Source organism: Ornithorhynchus anatinus, chromosome 7, assembly GCF_004115215.2.
Source record: "Ornithorhynchus anatinus isolate Pmale09 chromosome 7, mOrnAna1.pri.v4, whole genome shotgun sequence".
Classification (NCBI taxonomy): domain Eukaryota; kingdom Metazoa; phylum Chordata; class Mammalia; order Monotremata; family Ornithorhynchidae; genus Ornithorhynchus; species Ornithorhynchus anatinus.
In genome coordinates, this window is record NC_041734.1 from 36,867,193 (window position 1) to 36,887,791 (window position 20,599).

Sequence of the window (20,599 nt, forward strand, 5' to 3'; positions counted from 1 at the left end):
GAGGGACATGAGAAAGTACCCACAGTATTTGGGGGAGGGACAGGAGGGGCAGGGGTGCAGAGCAGTTCTGAATCGATGTCATTAGCCCCCAAATTACTTGGAAATCACTTTGTCAAACAAATTTCATTTTGCTCTTAAATACCGACCCCACAAACTATCCAACAAGATTGGAATAATAAATCAATAGATGAAGAAAGTCACTAAAAGAAACAACGATGGTACTATAATTAACTTTTTCTTTTTATTTACACCACAAGAATAACAGGTTGTCATAATGTGGTACAAAATACTGGACTCCTAATAAGGTTGAAATAGAAGTCGGTACTGTCAGAGAAAGACACCATTGGCCAGTGAAAAATAAACCAAAAACAAAAACAAGAATGAGAAAACAAAAAAACAAAATAAATTTTCCAACTCCACCGAGCAAAGGAAAGGACCATCAGAAAAGTTCAGCACTTAAAGTCGGGTCCAAACGATAAGAGTGAAATTGTGTCTAAATTACAGAATAAACTGGTAGCTGCTACCAATGGTGAGACCATACTGAGCATGTATAGGTATAAAGTAGAATATAATATAGTTACAACTTTTGATACTACATATCTGTAATAAGCTCTTGGGTGAATAATGTTTCGACCCCCCTGCCCTTTATATATATATATTATATATATATAAGTTTGTCATCCTCATAAATTGGAAAATAGCGCCTCCACTATGGAGCACACAAAAAAAGTTAGATTTATTTTCTTTCAATAGGATACTTTTTAATCAATATCAAAGACAAAGTGAAGCTGGACTGAGAACAAGCTCAGCTTCATAACAATGAAGAAACATTTTTTTTTTCCTTTCGATGCAAAGTATATTTTTAAACCACAGTGCTTGCACAGTACACGACTGCTTATTTTAAAGTGAAATCTATCAATACATCATCTAAAAGTAATTAAAAAAGTTAACACAGCTGTGCTGAAAGGTTAACTCTTTAAAGTCCATGTCATTTTTCATCAGAACGAACTATTACAATCGTTGACAAAGGGTGTGCCCACCTTACCCCCACTTAAAAGAAATTAAAAGGAAAAAAAACCAAAAAAACCCTCAAAAATCATTTTCAAAGACACAGGCAGTTTACTTTTTGTGTTCTGCGTAGTTTCCCTAAAACACTGTTTCCACATAAATACAATAAACTCTATTATTGGTATGTCACAAGTGCTAGATAAACTTTTTTTTCTTAAAATGACAAATGTTTAAGTAGTCCTTTTTATTTTTTCTTACAATAAAAAGCACAAATTTCTTAAGAATAATTTCAGTAAGACGCAAACTTTGTTTTTCCACTCTCCTTCCATGTTTTGTTTGACAGAAAATGTTCCACCTTTGTATCTGCAGATGCTACGAGAGGAAAAAGAAACAGGTCTTTTTTTCTTTCCCAAAGCTGCCAAGTTTGGCGTGCAAAATCTGTATACAATATAAAGACATGCCAACCTTACAGACCATGCAACCTCAAGGTGTAGGAAACTTAAAAAAATATATTCATATATATTTATATATATATATTTATATATATATCAATGCCCATAAAACATGTGGGCCCAAGGTTTACAAAAGGAAGGATGGAATGAATACATGACTGTGACTAATAAAAAAAGGAATGTTTCGTATCGAAAACAATAACGACAACAACAAAATCTCAGCTGCTAGTACTGGGTACTGCAAAACTCAGACTTGTTTCTGTTTCAGACCATGAAGATATTCCTTCCTTCACAAACAGCTAAGGTAAAATAAAAATGGCAGGGCGGCCCTTGCAAAACAGACCCCACTGAACCCAGAGTGCCTAGAAATGGGGCCTATTCCAAACGGGCCAGCTGGATTGTGAAGGGGCCACCCCAATGGCTTAGGAGCTGGACTGAGAAGCAGCTGTGGAGGTCTTTGCTGGTGGAGCTCAGGCACATCATGGAGGTTCAATACGCTTGGGCTCCAAAGGGTGGCTATCTGAAAGGAAAATGGTGGCAGGTGGCCACTAGCTGCTTGAGCATATCCTACTAGCTGCTCCCGAGGGTGTCCACAGTGTTGCCCTCTAAGCACGAGGGCCTGCTCTGTGAGCGCGGCCGTCCAAGGTCAGGCAGGGCTCTGGCCACCTTTCCAAAGGTGGCAGAGAGGCAACTGGGTAAGGAAGGAGAGAGATTCATCCAAAAAGCAGTGGTCCCCACAATGAAGAGTCGGGGGAATCCCCCCACCCTGCCACATTTCGGCACCAGATGTGGCCACACGTCGGGAGGGAGCGCTTGGCTTGAAAGGCCATAAAAAAAGAAAACTGTGACATGAGAAGGCCTTACCAAATTCTACCGTTCTGGAGCAGGAGACCAGTGAAAGACGATAAGTCTTTAAAGATCCTTGAACTGACAACAAAACTCTGCTAAATGAGTTGAACACACTGAATCTGAAAGTAACATGGCATCAGAAAGGCCCAGTTTTTCCAATGTATCGCAAGATGCAAACCCACTCGGCTCGGCAAGCAACCGCTTTCACTGAAGGAAGAAAATGGAGTGGAGACTGATTTTCCTACTGTGATCAGTATCAAACTGAATTACAGAGAATGATATGAAAAAGTCTCCGAGAAATGAGGGCTCTGCATATTTTCTACAGAACTGGGCAAAAATTTCATTTGCAAAAATCGAAGGATCCCACAGTGAATTGAAGTTTAGACCTATAGCAGCAAAGTCAGATATCTACAGAGAAATTTCATCTTTGTGCTCAAATCTTGCTTTTGTGGAAATGGTAGACCCAATGAATTAAGAATTTTCATGTTTTGGGGTTCGCAAAAACTCAATGTAAGTAGTGTCTATTTAAAAACACTGCCGGATGGACCATAAAACAAAGCTCGACAATCACTGTGAAATTGGATTTCAGATGGAAAGAAATTTGACATCTATTCCTGGAAAATAAGTTATTGGTAAATGACCCTGTCAGTTGTAACAAAAAGGCAAAAAACAAAACAACAAAAAAAAAAAAACAAGACATAGACCAAAAACAAAGGATTCTGTTCGTTCAGATGAGGGCTCTGTACTATCCTACTTTGTATTGGAAGGGTCTCTGTGTCCACTAGGTCTCCTGAAGCCACCTAGTGTAAAATTGAGCATCTGCTGCTGCCTTTTTAGAGAGGGCTCAAGACATTTGGCTTCAGGAAAAAACCTCAAAAGGAAGAGGAGATAAACTATGGATCCTCCCCGTCATTGGTGACATTCTTTTAAGAACCATTATCCCCCAAGGTCTTTGGAGAAAGAAAGATCAGCTTCTATCTTGACAATGATATCTGGGGAAGAAGTTTTCAAATGATTTTTGTTAATGCTAGTTGCCCAATATTGTCTGGCAAGCCTTCCACAGTGCAGCTACAAAATGCCATATATAATCGTCACCACAATCTAAACGGAGGATATAATACATCACCCATTGTAATACTACTATGTTAAGGTAAGAAAACTCCTTACTTCTTTATATAGCTACTATAACAGAACATAGGAATTATACAATCATTGGTATCATTATACAAAAGAGACCATCAGATCCCCCTTTTCATTAAATGCTCACTTTCTGAAAATAAACTCTGACAAACTGCAACAGTTCTTTATGCCTGCAGAAAGCTGTTCACTGTACAAAAAAAAAACTAATAAAAAACTTAAAAAAGTTTAAAAAAATGTACAAGCAAGAATTAAGGAAGGAAAAGGGGTTTAGATCATATTGCCATTCAGAAAAAAAATTGTCAAATGGAAAATAAATGTAAAATTCACAGAAACAAGGTTTGCTCAGGATCTTTCTGGTAAAATATCAATACAAAAAAAATCAACTGCAAATTTATATTCCTTGCTATAAAAACTCATTTGTGTGTGAGGAAGTTTCCATTAGAAAAGAAGCCAAACTAGTAACTTTAAATTAAAATACAAACTTCTAGGGTAGTTGCCCAGTGGCTAATGTGTTGGCGATCTGAAAGCTTTCCAATCCATAGTTCAAAAATACTCTCAAGTTTCCAACTAGATCCCCTTCCAAAAACACCTTTACATTCCAATTCTCAAATAAGTCACTCACTAGGGACCTCTCAATGGTTACTTTTACAGTCTGCATTTATTATATATATTTTTCTATAAATGCATTATAAATATTTTATCAAGATTTCATAAGAATCAAGTTTCTAAGCTTGGAATACATTTGGAATATACATTATACATATATATATATTTATACCTAAAATTTAAGCAATACCTCATGCTAATTGCTTTTAATAAAAAGCATTCCAATCTTAAAACTGCAAGTGTGCCTATTACATGCTTCAACAACCAAATTGATAGGTTCAATTGCTATATAATGTAGGAGAGAAAACACTTTAGAGTTGTCTTAAATTTGCTGAACTTCAAACACCCAACAGTATTTGCCACTTTGTTGGCAACTACCTCCATTTTTTTTTAAACAGCAATAAAACAAAATGGAAAAATCCAAACTCGGAGACGACTTTGGAGAAGCTCCAGCCAGTGCCTGCTTTCACTGATCATGGCAGCACAAGCCGAAGACTCTTCCTTGCTGATGGCAGTTCTTGGCTTCACCAGCCCAGGGAAAATCTTTCCCAAACTCCTGCTGTTTATTTTTTCTTAAGGCATTGTTCCTCAAACTCCAGAAAAAACAGCCCCATGGAATCCATCAGATCATTAAAAAAAAGGCACAAACTCTCAACCTCAGATGGCTTTGAGAAACTAAAGCCGACTCTTCTCGGGCTATCTTTTATTTTCTTCTATAAAAAAAGATTAGTCTTCTTTCCCCCTCTCCCCATTAAAAATACACCATTGTACATTGTCATGGTTTCAAAGAGAACGTCTGTGACCCACAGGCTGGGTGAGAGCCATAAAAACAGAAAAAAGAAAAGAAAAACCCAACGAACACGCTACAAGATGAGTCGAGTGGTTCAAACGGAGATTGTGGAATTGTGGGTAATCAAACTTTAAGCACCAGTTTTAATCAAGTTTGTTTTTGAGTTATTAGATCTTTGATTTTCCTTTTTCTTTTCTGTTTGTTTTTGTAAAATTTGGCAACTCTGCCAAAGACTTCACTCTCTCCTTAAGGTGTCCCATTTGGAGACAGCTGAGAGTGCTCAGCTTTTCATGTTTGTCTTAAAAGATTTTGCTCTTCACCACCATTTGTTTCATTTTATATGTTATATACTCTGTGTGTGTGTGTGTGTGTGTGTGTGTATGTGTGTGTTTGAAGAAAGACTTTTCCATTTGCGTTGTTTTACACCTGGTTGTCCTTTTGTATTCTGGAAGAACACCATGACAGGACGCAGGAGTAACATGAGAAATTCTCTTGGCAGAACTCCAAGACAAAGACGAACAAACAAGAGAACGGCAGCTTCAAGATGGATGCTACAGGGGTGGCTCCTCCTCCATAGGTTCTTCATCGGGTCTGCAAGTGGTTTCCCAAAGATGGGAGACAGAAAGGCATTTGGAAAGGAGGGGGTGGAGGGAAGGGAGGAGGATGAAGGGGAGGGCAGTAAAAGAAGAGAAACATGATACAAATTTGGGTTAAAGGAAATACATTGGGAACAGTCATTTTACATATTTCTTTTTCCTGATCAAACATATTTTGATGAAACAGCTACCACCCAAATCGCTCACCCTCCTCTCTTCCTTCCCTCTCCCTCCTGCACTGCTCTGAACTAAGTCAATCTGTTAGGGATTAAATTTTCTTCCAAATATTTCTAAGGGTTTGTCACAACTGGAAATAGTTAGCCAGGACTGCCTCTGTTTTCTGAGACATCGAAGTTGTTACCCCAAAGAGCAACCACCCTTCCCAGGCAGATATTAGCTGTTTTGGCTGAGAGAAGCTACAAGGCTCATTGAACTATGATGGGAAAAGTACTGCTGGCACTGATGAAACTGGCCTCACTGGAATGCAATTCAGTGTCCTCCACAAGACAAAGGCACTGGATCCACTGTAGAAATAGTTATCTTGAAACTCTCTTAGATATAATTCCATTAACAAAGAAAATACAGAAAGGATATATGTATTAAAGCTGTCTTCCACTGCTCCAGAGTGTTGACGCATACCCGAGTTGCATTCAGCTAATATACAGCGTGGTGCTATTGGGGGCATCCTTCTAAAGCTTACTAAGGTGAATAAAGTTGGGAGGAAAATGGAGACGCTCACCTCTTTTCAGCCTGTTTAACACCGACTGACAGCGAGGCCATAGCGGTGACAGTCTCAGCCTCTTCATTCTCACATTTCTGAGCCTCAATTAGGGAATATCCCACTGTTGAGGAAAAGCGCTGTAGTGAACGCCAGTACTTGCCTAGAAGACACAACACAACAAGAAAACACAGTCAGGTTTGATTGTGCATTTTCACAATTTCTCTCTTACCTAGCCTGGCTAGGACAGACTTCCTCCCTTAGGCCATCACTTCTTCAAGCAAGTCCTCAATTTGAGATGATCGAATTTCCATTTTAAAAATCAGTCTGGAAACACTAGTAGTATTAGTATTTATTACGTGCCTGCTGCATGCAGTAAGCACTGGGAAAGAATACACAGGTGGAAATTGGAAGGTGAGAAGCAATGTTGCCTAGTGGATAGAACTTGGGCTTGGGAGTAAAATGGACCTGTGTTCTAATCCTGGTTCTTCCACTTGCCTGCTGTTTGACCTTGGGTGAGTCACTTAAGCCGTAGTTCTTTTATCTGTAAATGAGGATTAAAACTATAAGCCTCATGTGGGGCAGGGACTGTGCCTAACTTGATTAGCTTGTATTTAGTAGTGCCTGACACATAGTAAATGCTTAACGAATACCATTAAAAAACACACAAGGTCATAGTCCTCAGGGAGCTCACAACCACTAACAACGTGCCCCCCCCCCCCCCCCCCAAAAAACACAATGCCCTCCCTGACCAAAAAATGGTTGTTTGAATGAATGGTAATTGACCTGTTAATCCCCAAACCTATAAGTCACATCTCAAATTATTTCAGGACACAGAGATGTAAATACAAGAAAAAACCATATTCAAAAACTGAGAGGTTCTGAGAAAAGTTCCTGTTTTCTTCATAACTTTCCCCAAAGTGTATAAAAAATAACCAAAAAAAAGGAATGAGAAAGGAGAAAACAGTTTCTATACCCTTAAGACTAGTGCTTATTGTGACAAATCCAAAATGTCCAAGAGATGGCAGGAGATACTACGGAACTGAGAGTCTGAAATTGGCACTGAACTAGCAAAACTTCAATGATCAAACTTAAATGATCAAACAGTACTTATTTAGTGCTTGCTCTGCACAGAGTGCTGCACAAGGTGCTTGGCAAAGTGCAATAGACTCTACAGATAGGATTTAACAGGGAGATGACTGGTGTGGAGAGGAGGGGAAGTCTTGCACTATTTTCAGAATTAAGGGATTTATGCCCTTAAATTAACTGGGTTGTCCTAAAACCCAAACTCATGGCTAATTTTAACTGTGGTATTTATTAAACACTTACTATGTACAAGGCACTGTACTAAGCACTCAGATACAAGCAAATCGGGTGAGATACAGTCCCGGTCCCACGTGGACCTCACAGCCTCAATCCCCATTTTATATATGAGGTAACTGAGGCACAGAGAAGTGACTTGACTAAGGCCATGCAGCAGGTAAGTGGTAGAGCCGGCATTAGAACTCATGACCTTCTGATCCCAGGCCTGTGGTCTATCCACTATGCCGTGAAATTAGAGTTAGGTAAAACAGCTTTTGGGGGGCAGAGAAGAGGAAGAATAGGGTGAAGAGTGGTTCTCCTACTGCTTCACTCATGCACTCAGTACTACTCCCTAAGCACTTAGGTCTTCCCCACCTCCCTGCACACCTATGGACGTTTATATTCAGTTGCTTCCCTTACCTGTAATTTATTTTCATGTCTATCTCCCTCATTAGACTGCAAGCTTCTTATGGGCAGGGATCAAGTCTACCAACTGTATTGGATTCTCCCAAGTTCTTATAGTGCACAAAGTAAGCACTTAATAAATACTGTTGATTGACTGATTGGAGGAGGAGGAGGGGTAGAAAAATAAACTACTCCCTGGGTATAATATTTCATCAAGCAGCAGCTAAATGCTTGTAACTCTCAATGATCATGCCAGTCAACTGGTAGTTTTGTGCTTATTTAACTGTAAATTCAATTATTTACTCTATTGGTAAAGAATAATAATGATAATAATGGCATCTGTTGAGTGCTTACTATATGCCAGGCACTGTACTAAGTGCTGGGGTAGATACAAGCTAATCAAGCTGGACACAACCCTCCCCACATGGGGCTTACAGTCTTAATCCCCATTTTACATATGAGACAACTGAGGCACAGAGAAGTGAAGTGACTTGCCCAAAGTTACACAGCAGACAAGTGGCAGAGTGTGGTTTAGAACCCAGGTCCTCTATCTCCCAGTATCATGCTCTTTCCACTACGCCATGGTGCTTCAGTTTTACATCATGGTAAGAGTATAAGCTCCTTGTGGTCAAAGGAACCGTCCCTTATTTGTTTTGAACTTACCAAGTACTTAGTTCAGCGCATAGTACTAAGTAGACACTCAGAAAGTAATAATACTATTCCTTAGACATTCTATGATTGGACTGTAAGCCAGGATCAGAAGTAGGTTGACTATCTGGTTTCACACTGGACAGCCTATTCTTCAGCTGGTCTGTTCCTTGAAGGTGGAAGGAGGAGACCAGTGAAATGTTTTGATTAGACTGTAAGCCCGTCATTGGGCAGGGATTGTCTCTATTTGTTGCCGAATTGTACATTCCAAGCACTTAGTACAGTGCTTTGCGCATAGTAAGTGCTCAATAAATATTATTGAATGAATGAATGAATATTTCAGATTCTCAAATTCTACAAGCTAGATATCTAATGGAAGATTTTCTCAGAAAGGTGTGTCTCTCTGATAAATATGTGGCCATCTGGGTATATACTCATGGCTGGCCCCTGAGGATCTCGGCACTGTGAAAATATTTTATTCCGCTCCTCAGATAAAGTCAATTTGCTCACTCAACTGTAAAGTTGGTGAGCTATAATGATTGGTTTTTCTTAATTGGCAAACCAAGGATAGTTATAAATGTCTTGGGACTCTATACTACTCTTTTCTTAACAAATGGTCTCATATTGTTACTACGACACTAAAGACATGGACTATAAATTTATACTTATTTAATTTAAAGGTCTTAAATACGTAAGCAGACATATGGTAACATTTACAAAAAACATTCGAAGTCCTCTAGTTTTTCCATGTATCGGAATCTTACACCAGAAAGTAGGACATTCTCTTAGTCATCCCTCTTGAAAATTAATTTGAATATATCTGATATGGAGTGTTTAATGAAGAATGGAATTAGAAAGCTATAACCAGAAAGGTCAATCAGAAGTCACGATTCCATCTTGCCCTAAACAAGGCTAATAATAATAATTTTTATTATGGTATTTGTTAAATATTTACTGTGTATTCTAAGCACTGGGGGAGATCCAAAGTTAATAGGTAGGACACAGTCCCTGTCCTATATGGGGCTCACAGTCTAAGTGGGAGGGAGAACAGGCAAAGGGAGCTCTCATTTTACCGTTGAGGAAAAAAACAAGAGATGGAAAGTGAACTGCCCAAGATCATGCAGGGGGCAACTGGCCCTGGATTAGAACCCAGGTCCTCTGAATCCCAGGCCTGTGCTCTTTCCATGATGCCACAATGCTTCACAATTTCACCTCAGGACACAGGAGCTCACAATAGTGATGGTGCGAGCAGAGCTGGTGGAATCGGGACTTTTAGAAAGTCTAATCTTGTCCCCTTTAATCCACTGCAGCCATATAGCAGTGACTGAGGCAGTGGCAGGAACACTGAAAGGAAAGGATACAAGTGCCAAACTTCTGTCTTTTGGCTAAAACATCTTGGTTCCTCAGCTAATTACTCATATATAATACATTTCATACTTAAAACTATATACGTTCTTCATGCATTCTTCAGTTCTCCTTACCTCCTTTCCCTACACACATTACTACCATCATCTACTCCTCATTCCTCACTCCCTTCCTGATCGATCAATCAATCAATGGTATTTATTGAGCACTTATTATGTGCAGAGCACTGTTCTAAGCGCTTGGGAGAGTACACCTGAATTAAAAGAAACATTCCCTGACCATAATGAGCCTATAGTCTAGGGTCCACAGTCCTGATCCCTCCTTCTGCTCTCCCCTGGCCTCTTCTCATTCCATTTCCATCCCAAATGTCAATGCAATACGCTTACAATGTAGTGAGTTTACTATTGAAAATGAAAAAGTGTAATTGCAAGTGATTCCACTTCCATAAATCAATTGCCATTGATAAAAAATACATTTCCTGACCTGTATTTGCAACTGAGTATCTTTTGTTTTTGAACCATAACCTGTGAGGAAAAAAAAAAGACCACATCTTGGCTAAACTTGACCTAGTGCCAGAGAAGCAGCGTGGGTCAGTGGAAAGAGCCAGGGCTTGGGAGTCAGAGATAATGGGTTCGAATTCCAGCTCTGCCACTTGTCAGCTGTGACTGTGGGCAAGTCACTCAGTTACCTCATCTGTAAAATGGGGATTAACTGTGAGCCTCACGTGGGACAACCTGATTACCCTGTATCTAACCCCGCGCTTAGAACAGTGCTCTGCACATACTAAGCGCTTAACAAATATCAACATTATTATCAGGGCCAGGAAGGTTATTAAAAGCACTGCACTGTTTTTAAGTAGGGGAAAAATTATAATTATCCAGCTTTTGCATTATGAGATTAAAAGTGGGACCACTTGGTTATATAACCTCAACCTAGGACTAAACCAGATTCCCAAGCCAGATAACAACCAAAATTGGTACTTAATCAGTACTACAATTAGAAAACATAGCAACAGAAAATGCAAAAGTCAAGGTTTATTAGGTAATAGTTAAAGTCCCTGAGATTCACAGCTGCAAAGGCCAACCCTGAGATCTGAATACCAGAAACCAGGTATCATGTGCTTTGTCTTGCAGCTCCCTTCTGGCTTTCCTTGAAGAAATGGATGAAAAAGGGCCAAGAATAAAATTATCCCAAAATTATCTCACCCTATCTTCCCTTTTACCCCAGGTATAGCATGATCTGAAATACCACATGGAAATCTTATAGTGTAGTCTTAGCGAAGAGCTCATCTCCAAACACCAAGCAGAGCTGCACAAGAAATTACAAATCCCTGAATTCTTCTAAACATATTCCTTAGGAGACCTAGCTCTGCCTCCCTGCATTGGGGGTTTCTGTGCAGGGAATGTGTCTGTTATTAGTGTTGTGTTATACTCTCCCAAGAGCTTAGTAAAGTGCTCTGCACACAGTAAGCGCTCAATAAATACAACTGCTTGACTGATTAATCAGTTTCCTCCCAGTGTCTATTGGGAAGTATTGGCAAAATAAGCCCGTTTGTATCATGGGGTTGGAAGCTCATGTTCCCTACCTACAACACTCCCACAAGTCCTTATTCAAAAGGATTTTAAAGCACCCTGTTCAAGATGTGGCCTTGCTCTCTACCACTTTTGCAAAAGTCAGCCTGCCAAGAGAGGAGTCACCTTGTCAGCATGTTGTAACTGTTTGGACTCTGACTTTAATATGGAACCACAAAGTGAAATCAAACCAATCTGGAGTAGATCCGAGCTGGGTCCAAATGGGCCTTGTCCAGTTTTCTTCAAGGAACTATTCCAGGGACCCAGGGATACAAGTGCCAAAAGGAATATTCCGGGGAGCGGGGAGAACTTGGAGCCAATATATACTCACTGTGAATTTCAATGACTTTTTCCATTGAGTGGACCGCGTTCTCATTCGATCTTTGTTGTAAAACCTTTTCTGGGAGAGGATCAAGCTGGGAACACAGAAATATCACAAAGATTTTTAAGATCATTTTATCAAGTTGTTTTTGAGGAGCAGCTCTTCAGTCACTTTTCTTTTCTAAATGCATATGGTGATCGGTAGTAAAGTTATCTAGTGCTTATCACTTGCCAATTCATATCATAAGCACACAACTCTTTACACTGATAATGGATTTATTAGCATTCCTCTTTTAATTTATTTTGGATTTCAGTAACAGTCTAGAGATGGAAAAGCATATAAAGATATCTTTATATAAATATACACTAAAAACAGAAACTATATGCTACTACATTTAACCAAGTGAAAAGAAAAAAAAACATAGGTAACATGATCACATGTCAATTAAGACCACGTCAAGCACTTACATCTGACTGTTTGGGGAAAAGGCTTGGAAGTCGGTTATGATGGAATGGCAGAAATGATTTTCTATCTGCCTTCTTTCAAAGGTTTCACAAATAATGCACTGCTGGAAACAAACTATTTCACCAGACTAGAAACTAATTTACTTCTTTAATTTAACAAAGTGATTGCTCCAAGAAATAACTGGACAATTTAATGTTTCAGACACTGGGAAACCTTCCTCCTCCTTATCTCTTTAGTTAACTACAAACTGTGATGAGACCTCATCATCAGTGTCATAAAGGTAACTCTGGACAAGCTATTTTTTGAAAACACAGATTAAGAATCAGACTGGTACACAAAAACGAGCTGTTTTTATCGAGCTACAATCTACAATTAAACTATGAACAAAGGGATAACACAAATACAGGGACAACTACTGTATTCACACACTGAAAATTCACAGCAATTACCCCACAGTCAAGTCACGTTTCCTTGGGGAAAAAAAAGTCCTCTTTAAAAAGTTACTGTCCGTCAAGTTTTCTGTTTTCAATTTTCAAACTAGAAAACAAAAATCTAAAATGCTATCAACCAGATAAACAAATTGAACTAGAGTTCATTTATTTAGCTACTTGCAATAATTTTCACTCTCATAGTATCACAGTTTAGAGAAGACCAGATAATTTTCATCCTCTTCTAAATTCTTTTTGGCCTTATACAAATACTCTTGTGAAAATAAGTCACGGTTAGTTGTTCTATATCATTTAAAAGAATTTTTAATAAGTCCTCTATGACTCATCCAGGGCTACCCAAAATGCAAGCACACCATGATAAGAACATCCAAATCCAGTTTCAGGTACAATAGCTTTGCTTGCTTCCCTAAAACAGGACAAGTGGATGCTAAGGAATAGTTGACATAATACCTTTCATAGCAGACCTTAGACATCCACAGCAACAAATAAGACTCCCTGCCATTACGATAAAACATCCATCTTTCATTTTTAGCCTCAGCCTGTCAGTGCATAACAAGTCCCCGTTCTGGGGAATGACTATTAAGGCCTTCAGGAACTATAATTTTTTTGTGTATGGACCAACAAATTTCCACAAGACTTGCTCTATTGGTTTTCTACTCAGCATGCTCCAAAGCGGAGTGGGGATGGCGGCAGGAGGGGGAGCACAAACTATATAAAGAATTTGAGGGGGGAAAAAAAACTAAACTCCCTTCTTGATTACATTTCCTTCTGTTTTCTGGAATACATTTTCCTCTTGTTAGATAAAAAGACAGCCCAAACTGTTCACTGTAAAGGAATTCAAAACTTTCAAAATGAGACGCATGCCTTGCATATGCCAACCCTGGAAAGGTTGCTCTATTTAACTCCAGTGTCATAGGGAGAGAAAAGAAGAAAGCATGTAGGGAGAAAGTCAAGTTAGCCATGCAAAATGCTTTAGAAAAGCATAATTTTTGTTTTTATTAATTGCACAGAACAACACTGGAGAAAAAAAAAGCAGTGGGTTTTCAAACATGACACAGTTTTAGAGATGAGCAGTCTGAAGTCCAGATGTTAGATGACAGTGTGAAGTATAAGAAATCCTGTTTGTATCCTACTTAGCTCCTTTAATTTCCATCCAAAAGGAGTGAATGAATAATTTGAAAAATAAGAATTTCAAATAATTTTTTTCCAAGTACATTCACAATGTCATTCTGGGCTTGGGGAGTCAGGGAAATGAGGTTGCATCTATTTAAACAACAAAATTTTAAAGATGAGAAATCCTTCCTCCACTGCCAAATCTAGAACAAGTGCACTTCTGCAGAGGTGTTTATTCAGCCAAAGGAAACAAGCAAGTAATGTGGCTACGAACACAAAAGTCTTCCTGACCAACTTGTCCTGCCAAAGCCAGGATCAGCAATGTCTAGCTTTTTGCCACTGGACAGTCACAAATGTGTTTTAGGCTGTTTTACATGGACCTCTACTCTTGATCAGGAAAGCACCTAATCAAAAGTTGCAGTATCTTGGTTAACTAATAAAATCTTAGTTAACTAATAAAATAATTGAGGCATGTCGATGAACACATTCAGAGCTAAGGATATTGGGCTCTGTCCAAACTGAACTGGAAATCAGCATTCTAAAAGAATATAATAAAAATGCATTTTTTTAACATGCTGCAATTTATTCATTAAATGCTCTATTTGTGTTATCACTTCTAATATTAATGCACTCTAAAGAAAGTGGAGATATAAATGAAATCTTGACAAACTTAATGTCAAAAGTCTCTGTACTTATGAAAGGTATTTTCTGGAAACTGGCAACTTAATGGGCAATGTAACATTGTCAAAAGGCCAATTTAAAGAACCCAGATCTACATGTACATGTTATGTATGTATGTATGTGGAGGCATGTAAATGCAGATGAGGAAAGCCATCATTCAAGACACTGACAGTAATATTTCAGTTTAATTATGGTCTCTTGGGGTTTACTTATTGCTGTCAGAAGGTTTGAAAATAAAACTGGGCTTCTGAAGGCAAAATTACAGCCCATGTAGATATATTTATTTTAGCTAATAACAACTAAGATTTTCTTGTCAATGTGTCACATAATGTACTGATATTTTCCATCTTTTTTCTCAGGCACCTACATAGTTCTAAAAATAATTATAAAGATATTAGACAAAAGAAAACAGAGCTTCAAAATGGGAGAGGGAAAGAGGACACAGGGAGGGGATATTCTAATGCAAATTTTGGAATGATTGGTTGGTCTAGAGCTTGTTGTGGGAAGGGAACATGTTTACCAACTTTGTTATACTATATTCTGCAAAGCACTTAGTACTGTGCTCCACATACTGTAAAAGCTTGATAAATACCACTCACTGACTGAAAAGAGTGTAAAAAAATTTATTCTTGCCCAAATTAGATCCTTCGTGTGCAATTTAAATTGGCCATTTCTAATAGCATGTTTTTGTCATCATTAATATCAATCCCTCACATTAATATCAATCCCTCAAAGATTTTCTATAATATCTTCCTTCAAGGAGCTCAAACAAATATAAAATGCCATTTGACTCTCGAAAGGAATGTGGAAAAATTGGAAGAACTCCAGATAAAAGCAACATAAATGATTAAAGGGCTGGGAAAATGCAACCTCTGAGGATCCATGGTTATTGTGCCTAGAAAAAAAGGCTGAGGGGTGAATTAATACCTGTCTTCAAGTATTTGCAGGGCTATTTTACGGGGTGGGGGAGGAGTTGGAGGGGAGTGGTGGTGTTGACCAGCTGTTCTACATCTCCAGAGAGTGCAGGAGCTTAACGTGAAGCAAGGAAGACTTAAGTTAGAAATATAGAGAAACTTCCCACAGTTACGATAATTATACACTGGGACAAGCTACCTTAGGAGTCTGTCCCAGTTATCTTTAAGAATGAAATCAGAAACCACGAAATGCGTAGATCCCTGTTACTTATGGCAGGGGATTAGATGGGGTGGCCTTTTAGGTCCCACCCAACGCTAAGACTTTGTAGACATAAGCTCTATGGATATTTCAAAAAGCCCTGAAATTTTGCACAATACTAGTATGATTCCTGTTTTAAATATGAGCAAGCTAAAGCCAGAGAAAGGAAGTCATATAGGATTTTAGTGGTTATATTCACAAGTTACTCTATTTTGAACTCTGGGATATTAAGAACACTGGCACTGATGCAGTTACTTCAATAGCAGAGAAGCTGGAAGACAGAGTACAATGGTATTCCTTTGGATACTCATGAGAGAAAGAGACATGGACAGAGAGAGAGAGAGAGACAGCGATAGAGGGACACAGAGGGTGAGAAGGGAGACCTCAAGCCTGGAACATGCCCAACATTAGAGAGAAACTAGATTTAAAAAAACAGAAAACAAAGCCAACGAGCTCTTGGTGGCAGCCATCAGGCAATGTGAGATCAAAGAATCATATTTAATTATATTTACTGAGCACTTACTGTGTAAAGAGCACTGTACTAAATGCTTGTGAGAGTACAGTAAAACAGTTGGTATGTTCATTAATTGTGTTATTTGTTAAGTGCTTACCATATTCCAAGCATTGTACTAAACGCTGGGGTGTATACAAGCAAATCAGGTTAGACACAATCCCTGCCCCGCATGAGGTTCACAGTCTCAATCCTCATTTTACAGATGAGGTAACTGAGGCCCAGAGAAGTGAAGTGACTTGTTCAAGATCACACAGCAGACAAGTGGCAGAGTCGGGATTAGAACCCATGACCAGGACTGAAACATCAAGTTACAGAATAAAGCAATGAGAGGGGAAAAACCATCAGCATAACTTGTCAGACTCTCACGAGAGTAAGGTAGAAAGATAATCTTGTGTGAAACAGACTGAGACATTGACAGTGTTACAGAGAGAGAAGAGAGAGGCAGGGAAAATGCAAAAGTAACAGCAGAAAGTTAGACATACACCTATTCAGTCGAGCTGCAGTTAAAACCATCAATGTTAACTAATCAGAGGCTCTGCTAAACTTTCATAAGCATCAAAAAAAATAAATCCACAGTAGAGTGAAGAAGATTATATAGTAGGTATCTGCCTTCATCAATCAATAGTTATTTATTGAGCACTTATATGTGCAGAGTATTGTACTAAGTGGTGGGAGAGTACAAAACAACAGAAATAGAGACATATTTACTGCCCATTACGTGCTAACACTAAACTTGACCCGCAGTATAGTAAAATGTTATAGAAGATATCACTTGTTCTGGCTTTTGATTAATCAAGTCAATATCAGGCCTGGTTATATGACATTCATACTCACATATTAGTCTCCTTTACAAAATTTCCTATATGATAGAGAGCCTTATGCACTGACCTCCAATTGCTTAGGTAATTCACCTCCTATAATGTCTATTGCTTTATTGTCTGTTACTTTAAGAAAAACCAGTTTCCCACCCAGAACCATAAAGTCACTGATAAACTTCCTATTAAACTTAATAATGGTATCACACATTTAAATAAAACACAGTTTTCTCTGAGGCATATTCTTTCTTAAATACAGCCACAGGAAACTCAAACTGAAGCTATTATTTTGAAGTCTCTAATATTTGGGAACAGCCTAGTTTTCAGACAGTGATTTTCTGACACATGTACATGCTTAAAACTAAAGTTTTAATCTCAGTTGGTGAACGTGGACACCCTTGTGGGGCCAGCACTTATTTCCCTCCTCATTTCCTACTATTTCACCATATAATTTAGTCATCTCTCTTGAGTTAGCAAATTTCCCCTCCAGCGTATTGCTGTCCACAGCTGGTTGCCCATGTGTGCGTGCATGCAAAATTGTCCAACACACTGTATATCAAACTTCATCAAAGGACCCGCAGGACAGAGAAATGGTGATTCAATCCAACTTCCTTGCACTAAAAAGATTTTTATAAAAGTCCCTGATAAAAGTAGTGCTTCCTGCTTTTTGATGTGTGTAAGTAAAAAGAAGGTTTTCTTCTTAGAAGACTGGTCTGATAGCAAACACATATCAAAAGCAAGAGGAGGTTCTTGATCAAGAATGCTCAGTTCTCTATATTCAGTTAAAAATAATGAATCAAAAACTTTTAAAAATTGTTCGGTTATATAAACCAGTTGCCATTTTGCAAAGCAGAGGATTAAAAAGTTGGTTGACTTTAGGAAAAAAGATGGATAAAATATTTAGGGTGCATTTAAATGTGACCTATCTGTTACTTCTTAGTACTTAAGAATGCAACAGGGTTACCAAATAGCTCATCTTTAAAGATTGAGTGTGATCTGCATCTTTTTGTTACCTATAAAGTACATTCAAATGATCCTCATAAATACCAACATTTCAATTCACTACCTTCCCTTCTGCTTTTACTCAAGATGGAGAATGGCTATTCATAGTACCTTTCAATTATTCTACTTACAATATTGGTATGTAATGGCTTGTAATGACCCTTTCTGACTTGTTGGGGACTTCAGTCATTCACTAAGTCATTAAAGAGACAATTCTCTTTCCACTTGAGATAGGAGAGGATGTTTCAGTTTTTTCCCCTCCTCTTGGCCTGGAGAAAAAACCTGAGCCTGGGATGGAATAATATGTGGTCACTAGATCACCAGATCAATATTCAAAATTCATTTACTTTTATATTATCAACCAAATTTCCATGTCAGCAACTTTGAGGTTCTCAGCAATTTCTCCATGAACAATGAAATAAATGATCTGTGGTGTTAATAAATGTGTGAATATCTATGGAGAAAGAGGGAGAAACAGAGGGAAAGGAGAGGGAAAGTGCAAGCACACTTTCCTCTGATTCATAAGTTTTGATGCCTTTCTTACATTCCTTCTCTCCTCCATCCCTAAGCCACCTCCCAGGGACTTCAAAATCCATGTGGATATTCCTGACAACTTCCCAGCTGCCTGCTTCCTCTCATTCCTCACCTCTGCTGACCTTCTGCTCCACCCCATCTCACTCATTCACCAATGTGGACACATGCTTGATTTAATTATCTATCATCACAGTATAATCTCTAACTTTGCCAACTCTGAAATTCCACTCTCTGACCACAACCTCCTCACCTGCCTTCTCTCCCACACACTCCCTGAAAAATTGTCCTTTCCTGTCACAGAGACCTAAGATCTCTTGACCCCCCTCCAGTTATCCCAAGTCATCCTGTCCTATTTGGGCTTCCTATATAACCTCCCCTCTCCTGAAGCATAACTCGTCCCTCTCCACTGAACTTAACTCCCTTGTACTCTTGTTCTCCCATTGATCTCATACCAGCAACTTGCAGTCCTGGTTCACATTTATAGCTTGCTTCCTCTACTTTTGCACACGAGCTGCTGGTGGAAATCCAGACATGAGGCTAACCTTATCCACTTCAAACATTCTCACCTGCTGGCCTCTCCTATTCCAGCAACAATACTTCACCTCTCTTGACTGTCCACTGCTAGCACAAATTGTTTCTGACTCTCAAGACCCTCCCTGAACTCCCATTTCCTCTACTCTTTCCCCTGATGTCCTTGCCATCTATTTCATTGTCCACATTGAAACCATTAGGCATGATCTCCCCAAAATCTTTCCAGCTCCTCCCCAGACCCACTTTCCTCCTGTTCCTCCATTTACTCTTCCATCCTTCACAGCTGTCTCTCAGTCTCTCAAGAGGTGATTCCCTGCCTCCATTTGAAATCTGTCCCCTCCACCTCTGCCTCTGACCCCATCCTTTTGCACCTTATTGAAAGACTTGGCCCATCTTTCTTTCCTGTATGACTACTATCTTCAAGAGCTCATTCCTCAAAGGTTCCTTACCTTTAGCTTTCAAGCAGGCCACATATCTTCTTAACATAAAAACAAACTAACAAAAAACACTTTCATAACTTCCCTTCACCTGCCAGTTATCTCCCTATCTCCTTCTCAGCATTCTTTTACAAACACCTTGCACAGTGTTCACATCTTCTGTCTCTACTATGTCTCCTCCATCAAGTTTGACACACTGCAATCTGACTTCTGCCCCTTCCACCCCCCAGAACTCCACTCCTCTCTACTGCACTCTCCAAAGTCACCGAAGACCTCCTTCTTGCCAAATCCAATAGACTCCACTTCATCATAATCCTCTTTGACCTCTCTGCAGTCTTTGATACTTGCAGACTACCCTAATTTCCTGAAAACACTATCAAAACTTGGTTTCAGTGACACTGTCTCCTCCTCATTCTTCTCCTACCAACCTGATGCTTCTTGGCCTTTTTCTCCTGCTCCTCTTCTGCCTCTCATCCCCTTTGGGGATCAGTTCTGGATCCCCTTCTGTTCTCCAGTTACATTCACTCTCTTAGAGAACTAACTGGCTCCCACAGCTTCAATCACCATCTATGCAAGCATGAATCCCAAGTTAACCTCTTCAGACCTGACCTCTCTCCCTCTTTGCAATTTCACATTCCTCTTTCAGTAGGAAACTTAACATGCTCAAAACAGAACTCATCTTCAAACCCAAACTCTCTTCTCCCCGTGACTTTCCCATTATCGCTGACAGCACCACTATTCTCCATTTCCAAGCTTGCAACTTTCATTCAATAGTATTTATTGAGCACTTACTATGTGCAGAGCACTGTACTAAGCGCTTGGAATGTACAATTCAGCAACAGATAGAGACAATCCCGTACCATTGATGGGCTTACAGTCTAATCGGGGGAGACAGATAAAAACAACAGCAATAAATAGAATCAAGGGGATGTACATCTAATTAACAAAATAAATAGGGTAATAAAAATATATACAAATGAGCAGATGAGCACAGTGCTGAGGGGAGGGGAAGGGAGAGAGGGAGGAGCGGAGGGAAAGGGGGGGAAATGGGGCTTTGCTGAGGGAAGGGTGTGAGGGGGGGCAGAGAGGCAGCAGAGGGAGCAGAGGGAAAAG

At 39.2% G+C, this 20,599-nt stretch overlaps 1 protein-coding gene across 10 annotated transcripts in view; it reads right to left on the reverse strand.

The window, feature by feature from the left end:
* Positions 1–222: 222 nt before the first annotated feature.
* HDAC4 (histone deacetylase 4) overlaps positions 223–20,599 on the reverse strand; it is a 516,681-nt gene continuing 496,304 nt past the window's right edge. For all 10 annotated transcript variants that reach the window (XM_029068939.2, XM_029068943.2, XM_029068940.2 and 7 more), the window contains 3 exons: positions 11,782–11,866; positions 6,181–6,322; positions 223–5,436 (listed from right to left, as the gene is read on the reverse strand). In XM_029068939.2, the coding sequence (XP_028924772.1) occupies positions 5,397–5,436; positions 6,181–6,322; positions 11,782–11,866 (267 nt within the window). In that variant the 3' untranslated portion in view covers positions 223–5,396. The remainder of the gene's footprint in view (positions 5,437–6,180; positions 6,323–11,781; positions 11,867–20,599) is intronic.